Consider the following 26,866-nt stretch of genomic DNA (forward strand, 5'->3'; position numbering starts at 1 on the left):
TATCATTAAAGGAGCTATATAAGTGCAGGTCATTGCACTAATAGCTAATTGATACAATGTTACAATAAAAGTGATGGCTATTACAGTGACATTAATGTATCTTGCAATAACTTCAATAATATTAACGATCTTTAAGATAACAGTGGGGGCAATATGTAATAACCATTGTGACAATTGTGGTGCTTCTGCAATAATAACTTACATTTATAGAGCCATTCTAATATAATAATACACCTTGTGCCTCAGAAGAGCATCACAAAATAAAAATTGGCACATTCACATAAATGTTATCAAGGTGAGTGAACAAAAGGTTTGGTCAAAGAGATGGTTTAAAGAAGGCAAAAGATGTATGGAGATGAATAAGTTTAGGGATGGAATTCCATAACTCAGGACAGCTGTTCCTAAACTGTGGATTGTGACTCCAATTGGGATCTCACATGAAGCAAATGGGGTTATAACTTCCCCCTGCTTTGTGTCTGTGACCCAAAGCTGCACTGAGATCCAGGTGGCAGCTGATCCTATCCACCCCCCTCTCGTCTCTCAGTCTCCTTTTACTGGGGCCATAGGCTCCTACCTGTGACCTTGTGATGCATCTTTGCTGAGTCTCAAAGTGCAGTTCCAATCATGAACCCAGTGATGATGCCTCAGCTGCAGAATATTTTGCTGCCTGAGCCTAACACTATCACTCTGTGAAGTGTGAATTGCTTTAAAGCTTTTGGAATTGATGCTTTAATGGGCTGTTTGTTAATATTTTCATAGGGATATAGGAAACCAGTTTCTTTTCAAAGAGTTATGAATGGATCCTTTTTAAAAACGAACTAGTCGCACACACGTCATTGTTGTTGCAGTACTACATATTGTATATTGGGGAATAGGTATGAAAGGGTAATGTGATGACATGAGGGCCATAATCACGAGGCATGAGTTGGCATCAAGTTGACAGAGAGGCAGAGAATTGATGTTGGTTGTGTGCAGGAGATGAGGGTGGGGTGTGATCGATGAGATTTAAAGGGCCTAAAATACAATCAGCTGTGACAGAGTTCCACTTTAAAGCTGTGCTCGGTCATGCCTCTCCAGGAGCTAAGTCACAAACAGACGAACTAGTAATGTATTCATCGGGAGGAATTTTAGGCCCTGATGTGGGCAAGTAAGTGGGCAATGTTGGCTGAAATACTGGTTTTGAGCTCCAACCCATGTTGAGCTATTTTCCACTGGGTCGATGGTTAGGGCAACACAGCTATCCAACTACAAGCCGCAGGTTGAATGGCTACTGAGGGCTAATGGTGTGAGGTCAACAGTGGCCTGACTGCTCCATCAAGCGCTACAGGACTCGAGCCATGATCGACGTGAATGGCAGAGCAGACTCGATGGACTGATTGGCCTAGTTCTGGTCCTACATTTTATTACAGTCACATTTCACCTTGTCATCATACCTTGTACTCTTCAGCTATTGCAGCCAAGCAAATGCCTGTTGGGGAGATGTTTAGCCCAGGCAGTTGATTTGTGAGGCAGAGTGATGCCAATAGCAAGGTATGAGAAACAGGTCCAGAAAAATAAGCATGAGAATTCACAATAGTCCAAAATTTGCAGAAGATCACAAGTTAATTACCAATAAGATCAGTTTTTGATTGGACTTTTCTATACTACTTGCACTCTTTCATTCCTCAACATCATTTTACTATATCCATTCTTTGCTGTTTATGAAAATGCTTCCAAGATTAAGACTAGATTACATTACATTACAGCGTGGAAGCAGGCCCTTCAGCCCAACAAGTCCACACCGACCCGCTGAAGCACAACCCACCCATGCCCCTACATTTACCCCTTACCTAACACTACGGGAAGTTTAGCATGGCCAATTCACCTGACTGCACATCTTTGGACTATGGGAGGAAACTGGAGCACCTGGAGGAAACCCACGCAGACACGGGGAGAACGTGCAAACTCCACACAGTCAGTCGCCAACTGATGTCATGTGACTTCATATTTGGATTGTGGGGGGAAACCAGAGCACCTGGAGGAACCCACACAGACACAGGGAGAATGTACAAACTCCACATGGACAGTCACCTGAGGATAGGATTGAACCCGGGTCCCTGGCGCTGTGAAGCAGCAGTGCTAACCACTAAGCCACTCACATGTCTTCACTTGAGGTATGAAAGAAGGTTAGAGAAGTTGGGACTGTTTTCCTTGGGGAGCAGAAGATTAAGAGGAGTTCTGATAGAAGTTTTCAAAATCATGAGGGGTCTGTAGTTTGGGAGAAACAGCTCATAAAATGTTCAAGAACCAAGAGCAAAATTTTAAAGTCTTTTCCAAAAAAGGCAAACGTGAGTTTAGAAAAAAACGTTTTCGTTTGGTGAGTGGTTAGGGTCAGGAATGCATATAAACATAGAAAATAGGTGCAGGAGTAGGCCATTCAGCCCTTTGAGCCTGCAGCACCATTCAATAGGATCATGGCTGATCATGCAATCTCAGCATCCCATTCCTGCTTTCTCTCCATACCTCTCGTACCTTAAGCCACAAGGGCCATGTCCAGCTCCTCTTGAATATATCTAATCAACTGGCCACAAGTACTTTCTGTGACAGAGAATTCCACAGGTTCACAACTCTCTGAGTGAAAAAATTCTTTCTCATCTCAGTCCTGAATGGCTTAACCCTTATTCTCAGGCTGCGACCCCTAGTTCTGGACTTTCCCAACAGTGGGAACATACCTCTCGCATCTAGCCTGTCCAGTCCCATTAGGATTTATATGTTTCGGTGAGAACCCCCTTGATTTTTCTTAATTTCAGCTACTACAAGCTCAGTCAATCCAGTCTTTCCACATTTTTCAGTCCTGCAATCCTAGGAATCAGTGAATCTTCACTGGACTCACTCAGTAGCAAGAATGTAGTGGAAGTATGTTGAACTGAAGCATGCATAAGCACATTGCATAGCAATGATTAAATAGCAACAATATCCAGAGTTACATGGAAAAAGCAGGAGATTGACACTGTCAATCAGTGCAGACACAAAGGTCCAAATGACTTCCTTCTGCATTGTAACAACTCAGGCAGCAATTTTGTGAAAAGCCTATATTCTTCAATACAAAAGCTGTAGGACCTTCTCTGCACTTGCCAACATCACTCAAGAAGATTAACACCAGACAAGATGAACATGTCCACTGAACTGGCATCCTATCTACCACATAAATAATTCACAAAGTATAGTGCCAGCTGTGTGTACCATCTACAAGATGCATGGATCAACTCACCAAGATTCCTTTGACAACATCTTCCAAATGCATGACCTCTACCACCTAGAAGGACAAGACCAGTTGTTGCATGGGAACACAACCATCTGCAAGTGCCCCTCCAATAAAAACCTCATCCTGCTTGGAACTATATCACTATTACTTTACTGTCACTGTGTGAAATTCTTGGAACTCGCTTCCTAACACATTTTAGATGTAGCTACACCCCAAGGGCAGCAGTCTTTCAAGAAGTTAGCTTATCATTACCTTCTCAAGAGCAATTAGGGGTTGGTAATAAATGCCAGCCAATCCTGTAATTCTCATCCTGTGGTATGAAAATTAGTCATGATTTGGAGATGCCGGTGTTGGACTGGGGTGTACAAAGTTAAAAATCACACAACACCAGGTTATAGTCCAACAGGTTTGATTGGAAGCACACTAGCTTTCAGAGCGACTCTCTTTCATCAGGTGATTGTGGAGGGCTCAATCGTAACACAGAATTTATAGCAAAAATTTGCAGTGTGATGTAACTGAAATTATACATTGAAAAATTGATTGTCTGTTAAGCCTTTCATCTGTTAGAATACAGTGATAGTTTCACTTCTTTCATGTGTAATTCACAAAACCTTTTTTTTTAAAGTTGCATTCTCGGGTTAGCTGTTAACAATGGTGATATCTAGACAATATGTTGAAGGTGTTAGCCCCCTGTGTTCTCTGTCTATGACCTGATGTTTAGATTGATTCTAATCTAAAAAGTGAGATAACAGAGTTTTACATAAATTCATGCAGTTTTTCAGCAAAGTGCAATGTAACTCTGCAAGTACACATTCACCCCACAAAATATATGTGTGCATGTGGGTCTTTGTCCGTGTGTATGTGTCTGTCTGTCTGGGGTGGGGGCTGTGAGTGTGAGAAAGTGTGTGTGTGTGTGTGTAGTGAGTGCAGAGTGTCTTAAGTCTGTGAGGGGGTGCATGTGTGAGTGTGGGAGTGTGTGTGTCTATAAGAGTGTGTGTGGGTGTCTGTGTGCGCGTCTGTGTGTACCTGTGTCCGAGTGTATGTGAGAGTGTGTGTGTGTAGGAGTATCTGTGTGTGTGTGTGTGTAGTGCAATGGTGATCACCTGTAATGTGACATGAACCCAAGGTCCTGGTTGAGGCCCTCCCTATGGGGACCGAACTTAGCTATCAGCCTCTGCCTGGCCTCTTTTCTCTGCTGCCTGCCCCGAAGTCCACCTTGGAGGATGGTCACCCGAAGGTCTGAGGCTGAATGTCCTGGACCACTGAAGTGTTCCCCAACTGGTGATTGTTGTGCGGTGCCCATTCATCCGTTGTGGTAGCCTTTGCTTGGTTTCCCCAATGTACCATGCCTCCGGGCATCCTTGCCTGTAACGTAGCACCCAGCTGAAAACTCAACACTGAAATACACCAGAAGTATTCATTACTCTTTGACAATGCTGTGTAAAAGTCTATGGCTTGCGTTCCTCTCTCTATTTGAGTGCATTGGAAACCGTTTTCACCCAGAAAAGTAGTTAGAATTTGAGCTCAATAATGGTTGAACAGCCACATTTTAAACCTTTTTGCAATGGGGAATGCAGCCTACTGGGTCTTACTCATAATTTCCTACAGGAAGTTTACTCACCACTATTGAACCATCATTCCAGTTACATTAAAAACCATAATCTCTAGTTACCTGTCTCTCACACTTGTGACTTTTTTTTAACCTTTTCTCACCCTCTATTCCCCAAGAAAAAAACGTTTTCAAGTTAGTAAATTGTTCTCCACAGAGGCAGGAAGATGCCACATTCTACCAAAATGTGGGACACCTAGAAAGCTTTCCTATTCTTGATCTCTCTGCTTCCTGAGGTGGAGAGCTGAGGGAGAAAATGGGGAGGCAAAAGGAAGAAGAGAACCAAAGAGGGGAGCAAGGTGCATTTGTGAAAAGAAATTCTGTTTGGCGTTGGTGTATAAACAGAACTATTCCTTGTTCCGACAGATTAGCAAGAGTGAAATGTAAAATCAGGCTCTCTCTCTCAAAAATATTAACAGCTAGCCTGTTCATGCATCCTTTGAGTGAAAATCCTTGGAGTTGAGTCTACAGTGTTGATATCAGTTTTGTTCTGCAGCTGAAATAATGCTATGTTATTGAAATGCTGAGCTTTGGATGCAATATTAAACCAGGAATCTATTGACCTGTTCAGCTGCCAGAACACAATCCAACCAAAGAGCAGGGTGTCCTCCCACCAGCTTGGTAAATACATCTTGGCAGCACATGTTAGATTGTTTAATCATTGATCTGTTATTTTGGGATTTTGCTGACTTCAAATGGACCACAAAAAGAAATGCGACCACTGTTCAAAGAGGATTGAAGGAATTGTAATGTTTTTTTCTGATGTCCTGATGATATATTAAGACACGAAATGGATACTAGCTTTTCAGAGACTCAGATTATCTTTAATGTTGCCAAATCAAAACTCATATCAACCCACACCTGTTCTGTAGTCAGATATTCTATCTCCAAGATATTTTAAAAGAAAGTTTCTGGAAATCACTGAGTGTTATGAGCTTTCAGGTCAACAGTCTTGCTTGTACTGTATCTTTATTGATCTGGTTCAAATAGATATCTGCAATGAGTACCGCATGGTCAAAGTGACAGCAGGCCAGGGGGCACATTCGCACTGTATTGCATTTCTGTTCCCAACACTGAGCACTTCCCATACCTCGGCACCCAACCCTCTCAAATGGTCACCATTAATGAAGAAATCCAACACTGGATCAGCTCAGCTATTTACGGACTAGTGAGTGTTTGACAACAAAAATCTTTACAAGTCGACAAATGTATTTATGTACAGGGCAGCTGTCATCCCCTAGCTGCTGCCCTGCAGTGAGATTTGGACAGCGTATTACCAACACTTGAGGACAGGAGAAATTTCAGCAGCAATGATGTCCGCACATCCTCTGGTTTGGATTGGATGGGACGCCTGTTGAACAAACACTAGAGTTCTTCTTGGAGCCAATTCTATAAGCACTCAGGCAATATGAGGGACTGGACACTACGTCTGGATGGCTGAAAAGTGTTTCCTCCACTGGTGCTGTTTTCACAGCTTCCAATGTTCACGAGGCCACAGGAGGACAAAGAAAATGCTTCACAAGGAACTCTGAAACTCTCAGTGGCATTGACATAGATGACTGAGATAGCACGGCCAGTCAGGCAGCATCTGAGGAGCAGGAGAATCGATGTTTCGAGCAGAAGCTCTTTGTCATTCCTGATGAAGGGCTTATGCACAAAATGTCAATTCTCCTGCTTCTCAGATGCTGTCTGACCAGCTGTACTTTTCCAATGCCGTACTCTCGACTCTGATCTCCAACGTCTGAAGTCCTCACTTTCTCCCCATAGATGACTGGGATGACTAGATTGCTACCGATTATTCACGAAGCTGTATGGCACTTTGAGTCCAAAAACCCTTAATAATAAGGTGGAGCAGCCTCGAAATGAGGAAGCAAAGCCTGGAGTCCAGACCTCTCGACCTCATGAAATGTCCTGCCTTACGTGTCCAAAGAGCTGTGGTTCGGGAATTGGCCCATTCAGCCACATGCACTTTTGACCCTGAGGAAAAGTCACGCCAAATCAAGGACAAATTAGCTCCATCATTTATGGAATATTTAAAAGCAAAACCATCCTGTGTGTATACTAAGGAGGACTTGTTGCTAATTATGTCATAATGATCACTAAAAAGAATTAAAATCAATAACGTTGAGCAGAGGAGAAAGTGAGGACTGCAGATGCTGGAGATCAGAGCTGAAAATGTGTTGCTGGAAAAGCACAGCAGGTCAGGCAGCATCCAAGGAACAGGAGAATCGACGTTTCGGGCATGAGCCCTTCTTCAGGAATGAGGAAAGTGTGTCCAGCAGACTAAGATAAAAGGTAGGGAGGAGGGACTTGGGGGAGGGGTGTTGGAAATGTGATAGGTGGAAGGAGGTCAAGGTGAGGGTGATAGGCCGGAGTGCGGGTGGGGGCGGAGAGGTCATGGAGAAGATTTCGGGTTAGGAAGGCAGTGCTGAGTTCGAGGGATTTGACTGAGACAAGGTGGGGGGAGGGGAAATGAGGAAACTGGAGAAATCTGCATTCATTCCTTGTGGTTGGAGGGTTCCTAGGCGGAAGATGAGGTGCTCTTCCTCCAACCATCGTGTTGCTATGGTCTGGTGATGGAGGAGTCCAAGGACCTGCATGTCCTTGGAGTGGGAGGGGGAGTTGAAGTGTTGAGCCACGGGGTGGTTGGGTTGGTTGGTCCGGGTGTCCCAGAGGTGTTCTCTGAAACGTTCCACAAGTAGGCGGCCTGTCTCCCCAATATAGAGGAGGCCACATCGGGTGCAGCGGATGCAATAAATGATGTGTGTGGAGGTGCAGGTGAATTTGTGGTGGATATGGAAGGATCCCTTGGGGCCTTGGAGGGAAGTAAGGAGGGATGTGTGGGCGTAAGTTTTGTATTTCTTGCGGTTGCAGGGGAAGGTGCCGGGAGTGGAGGTTGGGTTGGTGGGGGGTGTGGACCTGACGAGGGAGTCATGAAGGGAGTGGTCTTTTCAGAATGCTGATAGGGGAGGGGAGGGAAATATATCCCTGGTGGTGGGGTCCGGTTGGAAGTGGCGGAAATACGATGATACGATGTATATGGAGGTTGGTGGGGTGGTAGGTGAGGACCAGTGGGGTTCTGTCCTGGTGACGATTGGAGGGGTGGGGCTCAAGGGTGGAGGAGCGGGAAGTGGAGGAGATGTGGTGAAGAGCATCGTCGATCATGTCTGGGGGGAAATTGCGGTCTTTGAAGAAGGAGGCCATCTGGGTTGTACGGTTTTGGAACTGGTCCTCCTGGGAGCAGATGCGGCGGAGACGAAGGAATTGGGAATATGGGATGGCATTTTTACAGGGGGCAAGGTGGGAGGAGGTGTAGTCTAGGTAGCTGTGGGAATCGGTCGGTTTATAGTGAATGTTCGTGTTGATTCAGTCGCCCCGAGATAGAAATGGAGAGATCTAGGAAGGGGAGGGAGGAGTCTGAGATGGTCCAGGTGAATTTGAGGTCGGGGTGGAAGGTGTTGGTAAAGTGGATGAACTGTTCAACCTCCTCCTGGGAGCACGAGGCAGCGCCGATACAGTCATCGATGTAGTGGAGGAAAAGGTGGTGCTAGTGTAGCTGCGGAAGATGGACTGTTCCACATATCCTACGAAGAGGCAGGCATAGCTGGGGCCCATGCGGGTGCCCATGGCTACTCCTTTGGTTTGGAGGAAGTGGGAGGATTGGAAACAGAAGTTGTTCAGAGTGAGGACCAGTTCAGTCAGTCAAAGGAGGGTGTCAGTGAAAGGGTACTGGTTGGTATGGCGGGAAAGGAAGAAGCGGAGGGCTTTGAGTCCTTCGTGATGGGGGATGGAGGTGTATAGGGACTGGATGTCCATGGTGAAGATAAGGCGTTGGGGACCGGCGAAGCGAAAATCATGGAGGAGGTGGAGGGCGTGGGTGGTGTCCCGAATGTAGGTGGGGAGTTCTTGGACTAAGGGGGACAGGACCTTGTCGAGGTATGCAGAGATGAGTTCGGTGGGAGGTGGGGTCATGGTCAAGGGGGCAGTAGGAGGAGGTGTCCGTGAGCTGGTGTTTAGCCTCAGCGGTGTAAAGGTCGGTGCGCCAAACTACTACCGCACCTCCCTTGTCTGCCCGTTTGATGGTGAGGTTGGGGTTGGAACGGAGGGAGTGGAGGGCTGCACGTTCTGAGGGTGAGAGGTTGGAGTGGGTGAGAGGGGTGGAGAGGTTGAGACGGTCAATGCCGCGGCGGCAGTTGGCTATGAAGAGATCGAGGGCGGGTAAGAGGCCAGCACGGGGTGTCCAGGTGGAAGGTGTGTGTTGGAGGTGGGAGAAGGGGTCGTCAGAGAGTGGGCGAGAAATCCTGGTTGAAGAAGTAGGCGCAGAGGCGAAGGCGGCAGAAGAATTGTTCAATGTCACGCCGCGTGTTGAACTCGTTAATCCGAGAGCATAGGAGGATGAAGGTGAGGCGCAGGTCCTTGGACTCCTCCATCGCCAGACCATAGCAACACAACGGTTGGAGGAAGTGCGCCTCATCTTCCGCCTAGGAACCGTCCAACCACAAGGGATGAACTCAGATTTCTCCAGTTTCCTCATTTCCCCTCCCCCCACCTTGTCTCAGTCAAATCCCTCGAACTCAGCACTGCCTTCCTAACCCAAAATCTTCTCCCTGCCCTCTCTGCCCCCACCCCCACTCCGGCCTATTACCCTCACCTTGACCTCCTTTCACCTATCACATTTCCAATGCCCCTCCTCCAAGTCCCTCCTCCCTACCTTTTAGCTTAGCCTGCTGGACACACTTTCCTCATTCCTGAAGAAGGGCTTATGCCCGAAACGTCGATTCTCCTGTTCCTTGGATGCTGCCTGACCTGCTATGCTTTTCCAGCAACACATTTTCAGCTCAAAGTTGAGCAGACCCAATTATAAAAATTTTGAAGTCAATTCTCAATTGCTTCCTCATTTCTGTTCTGTACATTATGGTTAATAAAATGCGCTTGCACAGGAGGCCATCACCTCATTAATATCAGTAATTAATTAAGAGTTTTGGGGCAGCATGGTGGTTCAGTGGTTAGCACTGCTGCCTCACAGCGCCAGGGACCCACTTCGGGCAACTGTCTGTGTGGAGTTTGTACATTCTCCATGTGTCTGCGTGGGTTTCCTCTGGGTGCTCTGGTTTTCTTTCACAGTCCAAAGATGTGCAGGTCAGGCGAATTGGCCAGGCTAAATTGTCTGTAGTGTTAGATGCATTAGTCAGGGGTGAATGGGTCTGGGTGGGTGGGTGGGTGTGGACTTGTGGGGACGAAAGGCCTGTTTCCACAGTGTAGGGAATCTAATCAAAGCTGTCATCTCCAGCCCATTGACCTTTTACATCAGTGAAACACAAGGATACTGCACAGTATGTACACTTAAAATACCTTTATTTATTCACAAAAATTGGAATTTTAATCAGCAAAAATGACCAGCATATCACTTTCATTCAGGATTATGTTCTAACAGAGAGGATGTATATTACACAAAAGTAATGACAAAAATAAGAGCTGTGATACAGTATTGCTGGAAAGCACAAAGTGCCTTCTCATTTCCAGGTAAGGTACATAAATATAACATTCTAGGCCTGTGCCTTTTTACTTATACTAATAAACCTTTTGCACCTTGTATATAAAGAACAGAATGTATATGTACTTAACATAAGAAAAACTGGCCCAATGTATAAAATCAAAGTTAAGAAAGAATTAAAGTATGAACAAGCAATATAAAAACAGAAAAGGCTTTGTAAGCAATGTTGCTTCTCTATCTCCTATATAAATGTTTGAGCATTGATTCTAATAGCTAGTCCCTGAAATGGTTTTCTATCTTTTTTATGGAATGATGGGAGAGATGCTTTATTAATGTTTAATATGCAGATATTACCCACATTATGGTTAAATACTCCCAGTCAGATTTTTCAGCCATAGGTTACAAACAAAACTGTTCCATGCTGGCAGATTACTGTGGCTGCCTAAAAGATCTCTTTCAGTCCAGCAATACAATATGGTCAACAGTGAGGTATTTTTGCCACACAATCTCTTTATAGTAGTGTTATGTAAATATATATGAGTTATTAGTAGCATGTAAACCAAAACAAAGAACCAAATGTGATCTGAAATTGCAGTCTTCTTAGTGTTGGGAGAATAAGTTCAGAAATATATGTTGAACCTTCACTAATTCATGGTGACCGCAAGACAAAATCCACTGACAGCAATTGTAACTAAACCTCTGCTGCTGATCGGTACAGACCTGAAACCTCCAGCTTGTATCACAATTACTGCATATAAATATCAATCCTGCACCTCAGAATAAAGCAGGAAATGATGTACATATGCATTATTGAAGTCAAGATCCAGTTTTGTGTCATGCTTTGAGCAATAAAGTGTGGGCCAGGTGTTGATAGTATAGTGAAATATTGACAGGCAACACTAGTGTTTGTACTTACACGTGCAAATGCAGCTTCTCAATAATAACTGCAATCAATTTTGTAATCAATTTTCTGTGAGTTCAGTGCTCATTCATCTGGTTTTGAAAGCTTAATTTTCGGTGCTTAATGAATACAAAAATTCAACATAATCCAGCTTTTATCCTCAGTCAAGTACCATCCAAGATATGTAAGGTGGTAGGCACATACCGCAGAAGTTGACAGCAAACTCTTCAAAGTTGCATTACTGGTGTAAACAATACATGGCCCTTCAGTAGGAACTTAGTCCAAAGGTTAATGGAAGCCTCTCTAAATAATGTCTTCCAAAAAAAAATGCAGCTTTTATAAAAGCACTTGTCTTGCAATAAGTCATTTGAAAAATAAAACTGTCTTGTCCTCAGTTGCTGGTTTATTTGTGTGATGCAAAACAGGTATTCGTATCGTCCATTGGTCTTCCAGAGACTGGATTACATGATTAATAAAAGCACACTTGACCAACAGAAAAGCCAAACTCCTGAGTGTCATTGCCGTTATTAAAGAGTGCTAAATCTCTAAGAGGTAGTAGATCAACTTCATCAGTGGTGACTTCAAACTCAATCTCATGCGGTCCAGGGTCATTCAACTGAAATAAGACAGTAATATTTTAAACAGTTGTTTGCCAATGGTATCTTGTAACTGTTACAACATTAGGACAAATTTAGAAGTGTCAGGGTGTGTGTACAGTTTACATATAATTGGGAAGACAGGAACTATAACAAATGAACTGAAGTGAAGGTAATCACATACTGAGCTAAAACTATGTTCTTAATAATAATATTGTACTGAAACATTTCAAAGCATTTACATTTGTTATTGATGCATTTAAATATGATATGTACATTTTCAATTCTAATAATGTTTATTGCAATTTTATGCCAACACATAACATTCAGAACTGACATTCACTTTGTGACAGTTGCTTTTAAAAATGGCAAAGACCTTCTGGCCTCCTAAAAGTTTGTTGCATTGATCTATTGCCCAGGAAGTTTGAACTTCCAACAGGGAATCCCTTGCTCCCCATGACCCTCCGCAAAAGTCTCCAGATTTCTGACAGTACCACTGACCTTATGTAAATGGTTACCCAATAAATGTTAGGCAGAAACATTCTAACCTAACTCCTGAGTAACTATGTAAATAATCCAATCCAATCACTCACATAAGCACTGCTCCACTAATTTGCCTGAATATCTCCCTGAATCACTACTCCCTCCGCCAGATGAGCACATTAACCACCAGATACCCAATTAACCCCAAACCCAACCTGATTGTTTCCATCATCCAATGACCATCTGACTATGATCATCTTGACTGGACTCTCCCACCTGACCCTGAACCGACTCTCTCTGACCCACCTGCTTCCCTACCTAGCTACCACCCTAACATCTTACCTCACTGACCCCATCCACTCTACCCATTCACTAACATTCACACTGGACATCTAAACTTAACGTAGGCAGCTAGTGCCATATAAAAGGCATGTCTTCTGCACTAATCCTCTTCACAGGTTTTAGCAGGGATTTCTGTATCGACAGAACTCAGAATGTTACATCAGAACTCAACTCTTCTAAATGTATAACCAGGTAAGTGTGCAGGTTTCTGACTTATCAGCATCAGAAACTGAAGTTCTAACACTGATTGGAAGATTTGAGCCTTGTAAACTCCATTCACTCATTTAGGACAAGTTTCTGAAGTTTATTCCCAACAAGTTTCTGAAGTTTATGCCAGCATCTTATTTATGAAAGGAAATTTTGAAAACAAGCACTTGCATTTAATTAGGGCTTTTCTATGACATCATTCTTGGGATATCTTGCTTTGGAGCAAGTAAGTCCATGTCTATGGATTTATAAATCTCTTATATCATGATTCAAAAAGTAGGAGATTTTTCTGGTGTCCTAGCTAGCATTGTCCCACTCCATCAACACTACCAAAAGTAGATGTTCTGATATTTTGTAGGGCTTTATGGGCATTCACGATATAACAACAAGATTGCTTGGGAAACACAATCTATCAGTTAGGCAGCACTTTGGAATGTCCTCAGGATGTGTCGGGATGCTATATATATGCAAGTGCTTTGTTAATGTACATTTCTTCATGGTGCAGGGCAATTCCCAAGTGAGACATTGGAAAAGCAAATTAATAGCTACTTATTTATTTTGTGCATGACCAGTTTCTGTCACACAATATTCCTTCATATTGTTATCATGAGTAATAAATAAAAGGCTACAGTATTATTCCATAAATTAATGAAAACGTACCGAGCATCCATCAAAATTAACTGAGAAGCTTTTGTGCCCATTATGTATCTTCTTTTGGTTGTCACCCATGAATTGAATTGTTCTGGGATCACTTATATTCATCTTGACCAAATTAAGACCGGGTTTACACTTGTAGATTAGTTTTTGCCTGGCATGTGTACTGTGAAGTTTTAAAAAACGAAGCTGCACAATGTTTACTCCAGGATATTCAAACTGTAAATGAAGAAAATGAAACAAGGTTTGGAAAATTTAGAGTTTGAAAGTACATCCTATGACACTTTGCGTTTCTTTTTAAAATTACTCTTTAAATCTCACCAGAAATCCTCCTTCTGTAGTGCTGAACCACTGATGTGCACTTTCCTTTGGATGCTCTTTGAACCAGCCTTTTGTAGGAACCTGGGTAATTTTTTGAAAAAAGGCTGTCAGTCCAGGAGTTCATTCTCCATTTAAAAAAAAAGTCTTCCCCTTAACAAAGAACTGAAACAATAAAGTTGTTTTGCAGCAATAAGGATTTTAATTTGGAGTGGTACAACTTTGAAGAAGAGCCAAAAAACTGCAGATGCTGCAGAAGGCTGGAAGAACACAGCAAATCAGGCAGCATCAGCAAGTGGAGAGATCTACATTTCAGGTGTAACCCTTCTTCAGGACTGGGGGTTGGGTGTAGGGGGAGCTGCAGATAAAGGAGGTGGGGGGCGGGTGGTGAGTCAGGTTGGAGAAGTGTGATAGGTGAAGACAGGTAGAGGGTACAACCTGATTGGTCAATGGGAGGAAAGAATCCGGTAGGTGGCAGGGAGAAGTGGAAGGGAGGGGAATGGGGCGGGAAGGGAGTCGGGAGAAGGAAAGAGAGGTTATTTGAAATTGGAGAACTTAATGTTGAATCCTTGGAGATGGAGGCTGCCCACACGGAAGATGAAGTGTTGTTCCTCCAATTTGTGATTTGCTTAATTGTGGCAAAGGAGGAGGCCAAGAATGGTCATGTCGGAAAGGGAGTGGGATGGGGAAGTGAAATGGGCAATGACTGGGAGGTCTGGTCGGCCTCTGTGGGCCCAGCTGAAATGCTCAGCGAACCTTTCCCTAAGTTTACATTTGGTCTCCCCGATGTAGAGAAGACCACATTGAGAGCACTTGATGCAGTAAACGAGGTTGGAAGAGAGGCAGCTGAACCTCTGTCTCGCCTGGAAGGACTGTTTGGGGCCCAAGATGGAGGGGAGGGGATGGTGTTCCAACAGGTTTTACATCTTTTCCAGTTGCAGGGGTAGGTACCTGTGGGTTTGCGGGGGGAGGGTGGTGTCAGTGGGGACAGTAATGCAAACCAAGGACTGTCAAAGGGAATAGTCCTTGCGGAAGGCAGAGAGGGTTGGGGTGGTAGGGTCTACTTGGAGTTGGCGAAAGTGTTTAAGGATGACATGCTGGATGCAGAGACTGGTGGGGTGGTAGGTAAAGACAAGGGGTCTCTGTCTTTATTGTGTTGGGGGGCACATAGACAGTGGAACAGGGAATGGATGGCTGTCTGGATGACAGAGGGAGGAAAAGCACATTGTTCTTTATGAAGAAGATATACAACTTTGAAGAAGGCCATTTAACCATTTGATTACATCAGTTCTTTCACAAATCAAAACAACATGTCTTAAGTCTTTATTTTCCTCTTTTTATGCATATATTGAGTTCCAGTTAGCTCACTAGGCTGGATGATGTTTTGCAATGTGGGTTCAATTCCTGCATGAGCTGAGGTCACCATGAAGACTCTGTTTTCTCAGTTTTGTCCCTTGTCTAAGCTGTCGTGATGCTCAAGTTAAACTCATTTGAATGAGGGACTAGTCTATAATGGCTTTGTGTTCAACAGATGATCACTTACTTAATATACATTTTTTTTCTCCCCTCAGCACATTACTTTCCATTCTTTCCTCAGATGTTTTGATCAAATATAGAACATCTGTTTGGGGAAATGTAAATCTTTCCAATTTTTGACACCTGTCATTCTGGTAATCCTTTTGTTCATAGTTGGTAGAAAGGCTTAACTAGATATATGTTATATGATAGAATCTTGATACTTATGCTGGATGCAGTTCAAAAGAGAATTACCAAGATGTTGCTGGATATGGAAGTTTTCAGCTATAAAGAAAAGCTGGATAGGTTGGGACTTTTTTCACTGAAACATAGGAGTTTGGGAGGCGACCTGATAGAAGATTTTCAAAAAAATGAGGGGTATACATAGGGTTAATGATAGTTGTCTTTTCCCTCAGATGGGGGATTTTAGGATTGGGGGTGTATTTTTAAGGTGAGAGGACAGGAGGGGCAAATTGTTTATACATTGGGCGGTTCACGTGTGGAGTAAACTTCCTGAGCAAGTGGTGGATGTGGCCAAATTACAATGTTTAAGACATTTATGAGTACATCAATATGGGCCAGGTACAGGCAGGTGGAACTAGTTTAGTTTGGGATTATGTTCGTCATGGACTGGTTGGAACAAAGGGTCTGTTTCCATGCTGTATAACTCCATGGCATGTGTTGTCTTTTTGCATCATTTTTTCAAATTTGGATATCTATATTATAACCCCGACATTGCCTTCAGTAGGTAGGAACCCAGGTCAACTTTCCTCCGCAATTACCCAGATGAAGAAGTAAATTCTATCACAAAATCATGATTGCTTTAACTGAACTACAGCATTCTGTTTTCACTAATGGGAAGATGTATTAATGACAGGACAGTTAAAGTCCTGGGATGATACAATTTATGACGAGAACACTTCATTAGTTTCCAGTGCCTGCAGTACCTCATTCTCCACAGTTGGCAAGCAGGTTGCTCCATCTGCTGTAAAGTTGCAGTAGACCATAAGTGCATCATATGGACAACCTTGATTAGGGTCAATATAATAGAAACCTAGTGAGGAACAAAGAAAACAAAATCAGGTTGACTTTGATGTCAGCTGTCCTCCATTTTTAATAGAATCTTAGCATCCCTACAGTGTGGAGGCAGGTCATTCGGCCCATTGAGTCCACACCGACCTTCCAAGGACTTCCGACCCACCCTCCCTTCCCTATCCCTGGATTTCCCTTGGCTAATCCATCTAGCCTGCACATCTGGATGCTCTGGGTAATTCAGCATGGCTAATCCATCTAATCTGCACATTTTTGGATGTAATCATCTCAAATTAAAATGATTTTAAGTTTACTTTGCAAGTCTTTGTTAATAACCCAAATATGGAAGTCAAGCAGTTGTCACTGGTGCAAATCTTTACATTCGCAGCAAATGGCCAGTACCTAAGAACAACAAGGTGGAGAATGCAGTGTGGACCTGGTTGACAGCTCAGCCAGAATTTGTCGTGGAAAGACTGAACGTATCATGTGCAACATGCTTGGGCTATGCATTCACTGTTGCTTTTTTTGCCATTATTCTTCAACAAAGAAAACCATTATTTTTCTGAAATATATTGCATTTAGTTTCCAAAACACAGCAGTAGCACAAGTTCTAGTGTTTGTAGTTAACATCTTTATGCTGATACTATGCTACTGACCTCTTTGTTCCTGAGTTATAATATGACTGCAGTTCAAAAGTTCTTCATTGATTGCCCAAGTGCTTTGGGATGTCTTGAAATAGTAAAAGGCACAATTTAAATTCAACTTTATGCTCCAATTGATTATCATATCAATGGATAGACTGAAATATATTCCTGAGTTATGATGAAGGCTGTGAAATTATACCAAATGAAGATGAGCTTAGCATTTAGTTTTAAACTTTATTTAAATTGTTCATATTCACCAAATTGGCAAACAGGCTCAGAGCAAGTATGTTGGACAAATGAGTCCAACTCATTTTGAACAATGTCATTTGCAATCTGCGTCATCCTGCAGTCACCTGTCTGCTGAAAAACTACCTCTGCTCCCCAAATTCTCAGGTAAAACTCCTAATTTTTCAGAAAAGATTACCTCTTTGTTTACCTGCGGATACTTTATACCATCAATGAGGTACACTCATTGTCTCAGTCCAAGAGCTATCTAACCACCTGCACACAGCCTTATTGTAAATGAAAGGGTGGGTTTGGACATTATTGTAGCAATATTGTAGCAAATATCAATGACTTTTATGAATCGTGTTACAAATTCCCTTTCATCAATTTCCTGAGAAGGATGCCAGCAGTTTTGCATGGAATGACTTACTCCAAAATCATTATGCAATATGAGTTCAGTCCAGATTGTTAATGCATTAAAGATTCATTGATTTCATGTCATACATGCCCATTATGTCAAGTGACTGAGTTACAACGAGAAGTGGGTAGACACAAAGACTGAAGTTTGCCAGCATTATGGAAACATGGCTGGTTCACCATGGTCTTTACCATCACGGAGCTGTGGCTGACACAGCTTCAGTTCTTTGCAGGTTGAGGCAGGGTTGTCCTTGGTTCCAGTGGGTGGGGCAACGATATACCGAATTTCTATGTTTAAAGCTTCCAGAGTTTTCCAAATTTTCTGGGAAACTGTATTACGTGCTTTGCTCAAAAGTATCTGTCAACAAAAGGCAATATGGGAAAATAATTTAGTTTAGTGTCTCCTCAAATGTGCCACATGTGTCTGCATTTATTACTTTTTTGCTATTAATAGGTATAAAACTTGAATTAAATACCTCCTGTATAAGATACCCAAAAGCTGTAGAGCCTGTTATGTGCAGTTTTGTGATCTGATGCAGTCAACACTTTCTCCACAATGATAAATATAATTTAAGGCCCTTATAAATATCAGAGTTTGGTTAACCCCCTCACTGAACTGCAATGGAAGGGTCCCATGCTGGGCCATTACAATCAGGAGTATGTTGACTACTAAATGTACATGCTCCAAGCAAAATATTGGGTATTCCTTGGCATCTACAAATGTTGTTAACTCCCCAGTGCGGCATCACACATATTCTACCTTCCACTCCAGTTCCAATAACCTGAGCAGAAGGTAAAAGGATGTTCAGCAGAGTCAGGCATACACCTTTCCAGTCAGACTTTTATTTCCACTTGCATATCATAAAACTCCAACATACAAATTACTTGTTTCCTATATAATACCCCCAGTTCTCACTCAATTATCTCTTAATTAATTCAACCATCATCTATTCCCTAGTTCAATTTGGTGTCAGGCATCCCTACCAGCCTACAATGTGACACAATCTTGTTATATAATTTGAATTATTCTAGCAGCATCAACACACTGAAACAAAAACAGAAATAGTTGAAGAAACTCAGCAGGTCTGGCAGAATCTGTGGAGAGAAAACAGAGTTAATGTTTTGAGTTCAGTGGCCCTCCTTCAGAATCAAAGAACAAAGAAAATTTACAGCCCAGGAACAGGCCCTTCCGCCCTCCAAGCCTGAGCCAATCCAAATTACTGTCTAAACCTGTCGGTCAATTTCTAAGCATCTGTATCCCTTGACTCCCCACTTACTCATGCATCTATCCAGACGCATCTTAAATGAACCTACCATCTCTGCTGGCAATGCATTCCAGATGCCCACCACACTCTGTGGGAAGTATTTGCTGCGTGTATCCCCTTAAACATTCCACCTCTCACCTTGAAAGCGTGACCTCTCTTTATGGAATCCTTCACCCTGGGAAAAAGCTTGTCTCTATCCACCCTGTCTATACCCTTCATGATTTTGTAAACTTCAATCAGGTCCCCCCTCAATCTTTTTTTTCTAATGAAAATAAACCTAATCTACTCAACCTCTCTTCATAGCTAGCACCTTCCATACCAGGCAACATCCTTGTAAACCTTCTCTGCACCCTCTCCAAAACGTCTACACCCTTTTGGTAATGTGGCAACCAGAACTGTACACAGTATTCTAAATGTGACCGAACCAATGTCTTGTGCAATTTTAACATGACCTGCCAGCTCTTATACTCAATACCCAGTCCAATGAAGGCAAGCATACTATATGCCTTCTTGACCACTTTATCCACCTGTGCAGCAACCTTCAGGGTACAATGGACCTGCACTCCCAGATCTCTCTGCCCATCAACTTTTCCCAAGGCTCTTCTGTTCATTGTATAATTCGCTCTAGGATTAGTCTTGCCTAAATGCATCACTTCACATTTGTCTTGATTGAAATCCATCTGCCACTTTTCCACCAAACTCTCCAGTCTATCTATATCCTTCTGTATTCTTTGACAGTCCCTTATGCTTTCTGCTACTCTACCAATCTTGGTGTCATCTGCAAACTTGCTGATCATACCAACAATTCCCTCTTCCTCTTCCTGGACACTGGATATTGAAACGTTAATTCTGTTTTCTCTCCATGGATGGTGACTTGTTGACTTTCTCCAGCATTTTCTGTTTTTGTTTTAGATTTCTAACATTCACCGTTCTGTGTTTTATATTAGCATAAACAAACTTACTGGCTTGTTTCTCCATTCTGCTTCCTTGAGCTCCAGAGGCATGTTCTCCCACACTTACCGTCACTGGGCACAATTCATGGAATGCTTTGGACAGTACATTCTCCAAATGAGAGCCGTGTGTATACAACAAATATTTGACATTTGGACAAATAGATCAACTTGTGGATTAAAATACTGCAAACAAATTAAAGTTTTAACAAGATCCTACTTTTTTCAATGGATGTTTATACTCTCATTTTTCCAAGTCACTGGGATAGCACTTAAAAATCTATAGCTCAGAAATGTCATTGGGAAATTATTGAACAACTACTAGTGCTTTCTTGTGAAGATATTCATGCATGAAAAATGTGTTGCTGGAAAAGCGCAGCAGGTCAGGCAGCATCCAAGGAGCAGGAGAAACGTCGATTCGCCTGCTCCTTGGATGCTGCCTGACCTGCTGCGCTTTTCCAGCAACACGTTTTTCAGCTCTGATCTCTAGCATCTGCAGTCCTCACTTTCTCCAAGATATTTATGCATGTAATTTTGTCTAATGGTAACACTGTCCTGCACAGAACTGTCGACTAACCCCCACATATATAATGCCAATTAAGAAAGTATTAAAAATTCAAGGATTCAGAAATTTAAACTAGTTGACATATCATAATAGAAATATGATATTTACAGCACAGGAAATGGTTTAAAACAGAAGTTTATGTTGGTTGCCTCAAGTCAGTCACAAGACCCAACAGAATGAGATCCTCTTCGAGTAATTGGAAGACTTGCAATAAAGCATAGAAATTGCTGGAGAAACTCAGCAGGTCTGGCAGCTTCTGTGGAGAGAAATCAGAGCGAACATTGCAAATTCCTTAACTTTGCTTTCTCTCCACAGATGCTGACAGACCTGCTGAGTTCCTCCTGCTTTTTCTGGCTTTGTTTAAGATGTCCAGCATCCACAGTTCTTTGTTTTATTACATTGAATAATGTTTTTTTGAATTCTCAAGGAAATAATGGAGAACAGTTCAGCAGACACCACCAAGAAGATGGTGTAATTATAATTCACCCGCTATGTACAGAACATGTGAACTCTTAACACCTCTCACAGGTATATAACTCTAAAACTTCTAAAAGCCTTATGATTTCTAGCTCTTGTGTTAAGTTTAAAAACCAAAGAGTCTCCCTCTTCAAAATAATGTGGTTCAAATTCTTTTATGACAAGTTGTGAAACTGAATGCAATGACAGCAGAAAAAAGTCTGTTAAAAGTATTGTAAATCTAACAGCGGTACGATTCTACCACTCCGGCCTAGTCTTGTCCCTCACTATATTATCTAGTAATCCAAGCCAATCCCCCATCTGCATGTTTTTCAAGGTTACGAGGAATGGGGATCAAAATATCGCTGACACTGCAAATACATGCACTGTGAAAAATTAACCTCTGAACTTTTAAAAAATTCCAACCTGTCTTTGTGACCAAAATTTAAAAATGAACCTTTTCTTCACGTTAATACATTATTCAGTGTCTAAGATACTTAGAGTCATAGAGTCCGACAACATGGAAACAAACCCCTCAGTTCAACCGCCCATACTCCCAAACTAAATTAGTCCCACCTACCTGCTCTTGTCTTATATCCTTCCAAACCTTTCCTGTTCATGTAGTTATTTTAAATGTCTTTTAAACATTGTAATTGTACTCACACCCACCACTTCCTCAAGAAGTTCATTCCACATGCATTCCACCTGTGTAAAGAAATTTGCCCGCTTGTCTTTTTTAAATCTCTCTCCTTTTACCTTAAAAATATGCCTCCTATTCTTGAAATTCCCCATCCTAGGGAAAAGACGCTCATGAAGGGCTTTTGGCCGAAATGTTGATTTCGCTGCTCGTTGGATGCTGCCTGAACTGCTGTGCTCTTCCAGTACCACTAATCCAGTAATTAACCCTATCCGTACCATTCACTATTTTATAAACCTCTACACTGTCACCTCTCAACACTCCATTGGTTAATAAAATGCTCTTGCACAAGAGGCCATCACCTCATTAATATCAGTAATTAATTAATAGTTTTGGGACAGCATGGTGGCTCAGTGGTTAGCACTGCTGCCTCATAGCACCAGGGTCCCAGGTTTGATTCCAGCCTTGGGCGACTGTCTGTGTGGAGTTTGCATATTCTCCCCATGTTTGTGTGGATTTCCTCTGGGTGCTCCAGTTTCCTCCTACAGTCCAAAGATGTGAATTGACCATGTTAAATTGCCCATAGTGATAGGTGCATTAATATGAGGGGAGGTGGGTTACTCTTTGGAGGGTCGGTGTGGACTGGTTGGGCCAAAGGGCCAGTTTCCACACTGTAGGGAATCTAATCTAATCTATCCAACCTTTCTTTATAACTCAAACCTTCCAACCTAGTAACATCCTGATAAATCTCATCTGAACTATCTCTAGCTTATTAATATCTTTCCTGTATAACGTCAAAAAGACTTCTCAACTTTTATTGCATGTATAAACATGAAAAATAATCTGCTGTACTTTGTTTTCGTGACATAATTAAGTGTACATTTGAGCACTCAGTGTTCCAGCTACTGGTATTTAGTATTTTCAGAATGGACTCCTGAACTCAGAACACTCAGCTGACAACTCTCCAATTTTCTGGATTTAGACAGGACTTGTTATGCACCTGCTTGAATGCTTTGCGGACTGCTGCCAATACCTTGCTTCAGTTATGCAGCTTAAAAGCTGTGGCATCCGGACAAAATAGGACAGTGGAAAGATACAGAGAGTTCTATATAATTTGTGATGTGTACAAGTTACCTGCTGCTCAGGTCAGTTGGTGGAGACATTGCCAAGTGAGTGACCGAATCACAGAGATCCAGAAAGATTGAATGGCATTTAAACCGTCAGCATCTCAGTAGAAACATAAACCTAACTTATGTCCTTCTCATAAGGTGTGTCAAATACTGCCATTGTATGGAGGAAATGTATTAAAACATTGATATCTACTTGAACTTTCAGTGTACATCAAATCTCAGGAAATCTTTTCGGTTCATAACAAAGTAGGTATAAAATGTTAATGAGTTGTAATTTAATCTATTTTCATATGCTTAGACCATATTAGCAACATTGTTCTGATTTACATTGAACAATTTCCTGTCTTTTAAGGTTTCTGAAATAAAAAATTTCAGCAGGTTGCTCAACATCCATGCAGGAACAGAGTTCATGACCTTTCTTCAGAACTAGGAAAATTTAGAGACCCAATAGGCTCTGAGCTGTTCTTGTCCAAACCCACTCCTTACTCAATGCCTTAGTCTGCGATACAGTGGAAGAGATTAAATCACAAGAGGAGTTCATCAGGCAACGGGACTGGGATGAGAGATTGGGGCAATAAAAGTGCTTCTAGCGGGTCGGAAAGAAAACAAAAGGTAGAAAATATATTGCATTCGGAAGCTGTTGGGGTGGAAGTTGAGAACATGGGGAAGATTGGTCTAGTTCTGGGTGGGAGGGGAAGAGGGTTAATAGCAGACATACAGGGAGACATGACAGACATGGTGAAGGTAAACTTCATGGGCAGCACCTCAGCTTTAAAATAGGCACTTTAAAGTCTTCCCAGCTCAACACTGAGTTCATAATTTCAGACTGTAAACTCTTGGCCATGTTTATTTTGTTGGTTTTTTTCAGTCAAAGTAAAGGGCTGTGGTTCATGCAAATAGAAAAGTTCTCCAGTCTGAGTTAACATCTTCTATTGAGAATAAGTGCATTTTGTGTAGGACAAGCATGTAGATTCCTAGTATACTGTGTACCTGGAATTCTTCTTTAGGCATTTTCAGTGAAGGTCCTGGTGGACCAGGAGGACCTGGGAGGCCCTAAAAGAAATGGAAATTATACAATCAAATCATTAACAAATTTGTCTTAAAACCAAAATGAGTGACTTCAATGCCTGTCTTCCTCCTCTTTTGGATAAACAATAAATTGCAGGATTTCTTCTGGATAAATTCACTCAACAATGAGGATAAACAACAATATGACACATTCTTCTCCCATTACCTTGCTTCATGTCCAAAGCCAAATACGACTGCTGTTACAGGTCAAAAAGTTTTTTTTTTGTTGGTTATATAGGCGCACAACATGATGGGTGGCACAGTGGCTCAGTGGTTGGCACTACTACCTCACAGCACCAGAGTCCCAGGTTTGATTCCAGCCTCAGCTGACTGTGTGGGGTTTGCACATTCTCCCTGTGTCTGTGTGGGTTTCCTCCAGGTGCTCTGGTTTCCTCCCACAGTCCAAAGACATGCAGGTTAGGTGAACTGGCCATACTAAATGAGGGAAATGGGTCTGGGTGGGTAACTCTTCAGAGGGTCAGTGTGGACTGGTTGAGCCGAAGGGCCTGTTTCCACGCTGTAAGGAATCTAATATAATCTGGGCTTCAGCTTCTTCAAGCATACTACAATGTAACTTAATACATGTACTACTCATAAAACATGCCAAACAGCGCAATTTGATGGGGAGAATGTATCAAAACGTTGACTTTTTAAAAATCATTCACAGGATGTGGACATCACTGGCTAGGCTACTATAATTTGCCCAGAAGGCAGTTAAGAGTAATCATATTGCTGTGGATCTACAGTCACATGTAGATCAGACCAGGTAAGAATGGCAGTTTCCTTCCCTAAAGGACATTAGTGAACAAATGGTTTTTTTTCCAAAAAATGGTTTAATAGTTATCATTATGCTCTTAATTCCAAATTTTCACTGAATTTAAATTCCACCATCTGCTGTTGACTCACTATTAATTCATGAATTCCCAGCGATGCCCAGCAGGAGCAATGAAACAACAATAAAAAGAAGAAAGAAGGGCAGGGAAAGAGGGAAGGGTTACAACAAAACGGAATTGGATGACAAAATAATGCAGACAAAATAATAATTCTGGAATCGACCTGTTTGAACTTTGAGAACTGTTGCCATGCAAGTGGTAGTCCCCCTACCTCTGAGTCAGGAGGTTGGGCTCAAGTCCCACTTGCAACAGAGGCATGTCAGAACGTTTCTGATTTTTAAAATATATCTGTTTGAATCTTAAAGAGACCTGCATCTGCAGCAGGGAATTCAAACCATTGATATCTTCTCCTCATTTTAACAATTTGGAGTATCTTCAGAACTTCCTTTATTCTAAATTTTCTTACATGATCTTTCAATTCCGACAAAAGGTTATCCTTGAAGTCATCATCTACCTTGTCTTGCCCAAGTTCTGATTTTACTTGATTGCATCTGGTTGCAGAATCTGTTTCCAATTCCATATAATCTATATGTACGACATTCACAAGGACTATGGGTGTACCAAACGGAAAGTGTAAGGAAGCTTTTATTCAATATGTTGTGTTTATTCCATAATTCAAGCATGTAACTCTGATAAAGATTGTCTAAACTGGAACTGATAGCCATATATTCTCTTTGATATTGTCACAAAAGTAAAGGTGTCCCTTTTGCTCCACGTCTGATTTCAAATACTTCCTCTGAGCAGTACAGTCCACCTGTGGATCACTATAAATAGTGAGAAGAATTCTTATTTCATCAACCACCTCTACTGTCCTTCCTATCCAGCCATCCTCCTCTACTTCCCTTTGCCATCACTTGTCCAGAGCAAAGCATGTACTACAAACCCAACAATAGAAAAGGTTACATTTATAAAAGCAATCTGGAAGACAAGTTGTATGTAGGTACATAAATATGGATATTGATCTTATGCACAAAATAAAATCCTTACTTACTGGTGGTCCTACAGCACCTTTTATCCCTGGCATTCCTGGAAATCCTTTAAGCCCCTGAAAATCATCAACATTGTTAATCAATTTTTTATGATCATACTAAAGACTCTATTTATTATTGATAACTTTGTGTTTAACTACTGTAGCAGTTAACCAATGCATTGTCATGATAGAGAACAGAGAAGCTATATTTTTGCATATAGGACTCAAAGATTAGGTAAAAGTTTAAGTAGCCATTAAGAGCTTGGTGTGTGTCCTCAGTAAAAGTGATTAAAGTCAGGATGGTAATTAGTGTCTTGTAATTTTCATTGAGACACCACTCCATTCCTGGTAAAGCCAAAACTCAACCCTGTTCACTCCTTGTTGGAGTACTATTGCACCTCATCCTTTGGGGAGCCTTGATAATGAGTAGCATCAGACTCAAAGGTATCACCACAAAATCCAATTCTGTCCTGAGCTGAATGATTACGTAGACAAGAACAAAGTTAAAAATCATACAACACCAGGTTATAGTCCAACAGGTTTATTTGGAAGTATTAGCTTTCGGAGTGCTGCTCCTTTATCAGGTAACTGTGGAGCAGGACCATAAGACACTGAAGTTACAGCAAAAGATTCCAGTATCATTAAACTGAAATGATATATTGAACAAACCTAAATTGCTGTTATGTCTTTCATCTTTTAGAATGGGTTGCAGGTTTCAGTTCATTAATATGTAAATCCCAGAACTTCTTTTAAGTAACATTCTCGAGATAACAAGGTTTTATAATAAAGGGTGACTTCTCAGCTCAAACAATGCATTAAAGGTATGAGGTTAGTGTCCATCTGTATTGGAATCTTGAGTCAGACTGGTTCTATTTCCAAAGTGGAATTCATAAAATATTATATGGATTGACTGCCTGCAGATTGTGTGCTTTTTGAGCAAAATAGAATGTATCTGCAAATATAATTCTGCAAATGCAAATTCACACCACAGACTTACATGAGTATGTACATGCATGAGAGAAAGAGAATGAGGATGTGGATGAGTGTGTGCATGTGTGAGTGCATGTGGAAGAGTGTGTGTTTGCGTGTGAGAGTGTGATGGAGTAGAAGCCTGTGAGAGGGTGTGCGCGTGGGTGAGAGTGTGGGGGGTGTATGTGTGTGTGTATTAGAGAGAGCATGTGTATGAGAGAGGGTCTGTGGGTGTGTGAGTATGTAAGCATGTGTGTGTATGCGAATGTATAGTATAATGGG

General features: G+C 41.9%; 1 protein-coding gene across 3 annotated transcripts in view; it reads right to left on the reverse strand.

The window, feature by feature from the left end:
• Nucleotides 1–10,222: 10,222 nt before the first annotated feature.
• LOC140469210 (uncharacterized) overlaps nt 10,223–26,866 on the reverse strand; it is a 380,785-nt gene continuing 364,141 nt past the window's right edge. For all 3 annotated transcript variants that reach the window (XM_072565525.1, XM_072565524.1, XM_072565526.1), the window contains 7 exons: nt 25,637–25,690; nt 23,675–23,737; nt 17,874–18,039; nt 16,311–16,417; nt 13,852–13,932; nt 13,537–13,749; nt 10,223–11,864 (listed from right to left, as the gene is read on the reverse strand). In XM_072565525.1, the coding sequence (XP_072421626.1) occupies nt 11,718–11,864; nt 13,537–13,749; nt 13,852–13,932; nt 16,311–16,417; nt 17,874–18,039; nt 23,675–23,737; nt 25,637–25,690 (831 nt within the window). In that variant the 3' untranslated portion in view covers nt 10,223–11,717. The remainder of the gene's footprint in view (nt 11,865–13,536; nt 13,750–13,851; nt 13,933–16,310; nt 16,418–17,873; nt 18,040–23,674; nt 23,738–25,636; nt 25,691–26,866) is intronic.

The sequence above is a fragment of the Chiloscyllium punctatum genome, chromosome 49 (assembly GCF_047496795.1).
Source record: "Chiloscyllium punctatum isolate Juve2018m chromosome 49, sChiPun1.3, whole genome shotgun sequence".
NCBI classification, from domain to species: Eukaryota; Metazoa; Chordata; class Chondrichthyes; order Orectolobiformes; family Hemiscylliidae; genus Chiloscyllium; species Chiloscyllium punctatum.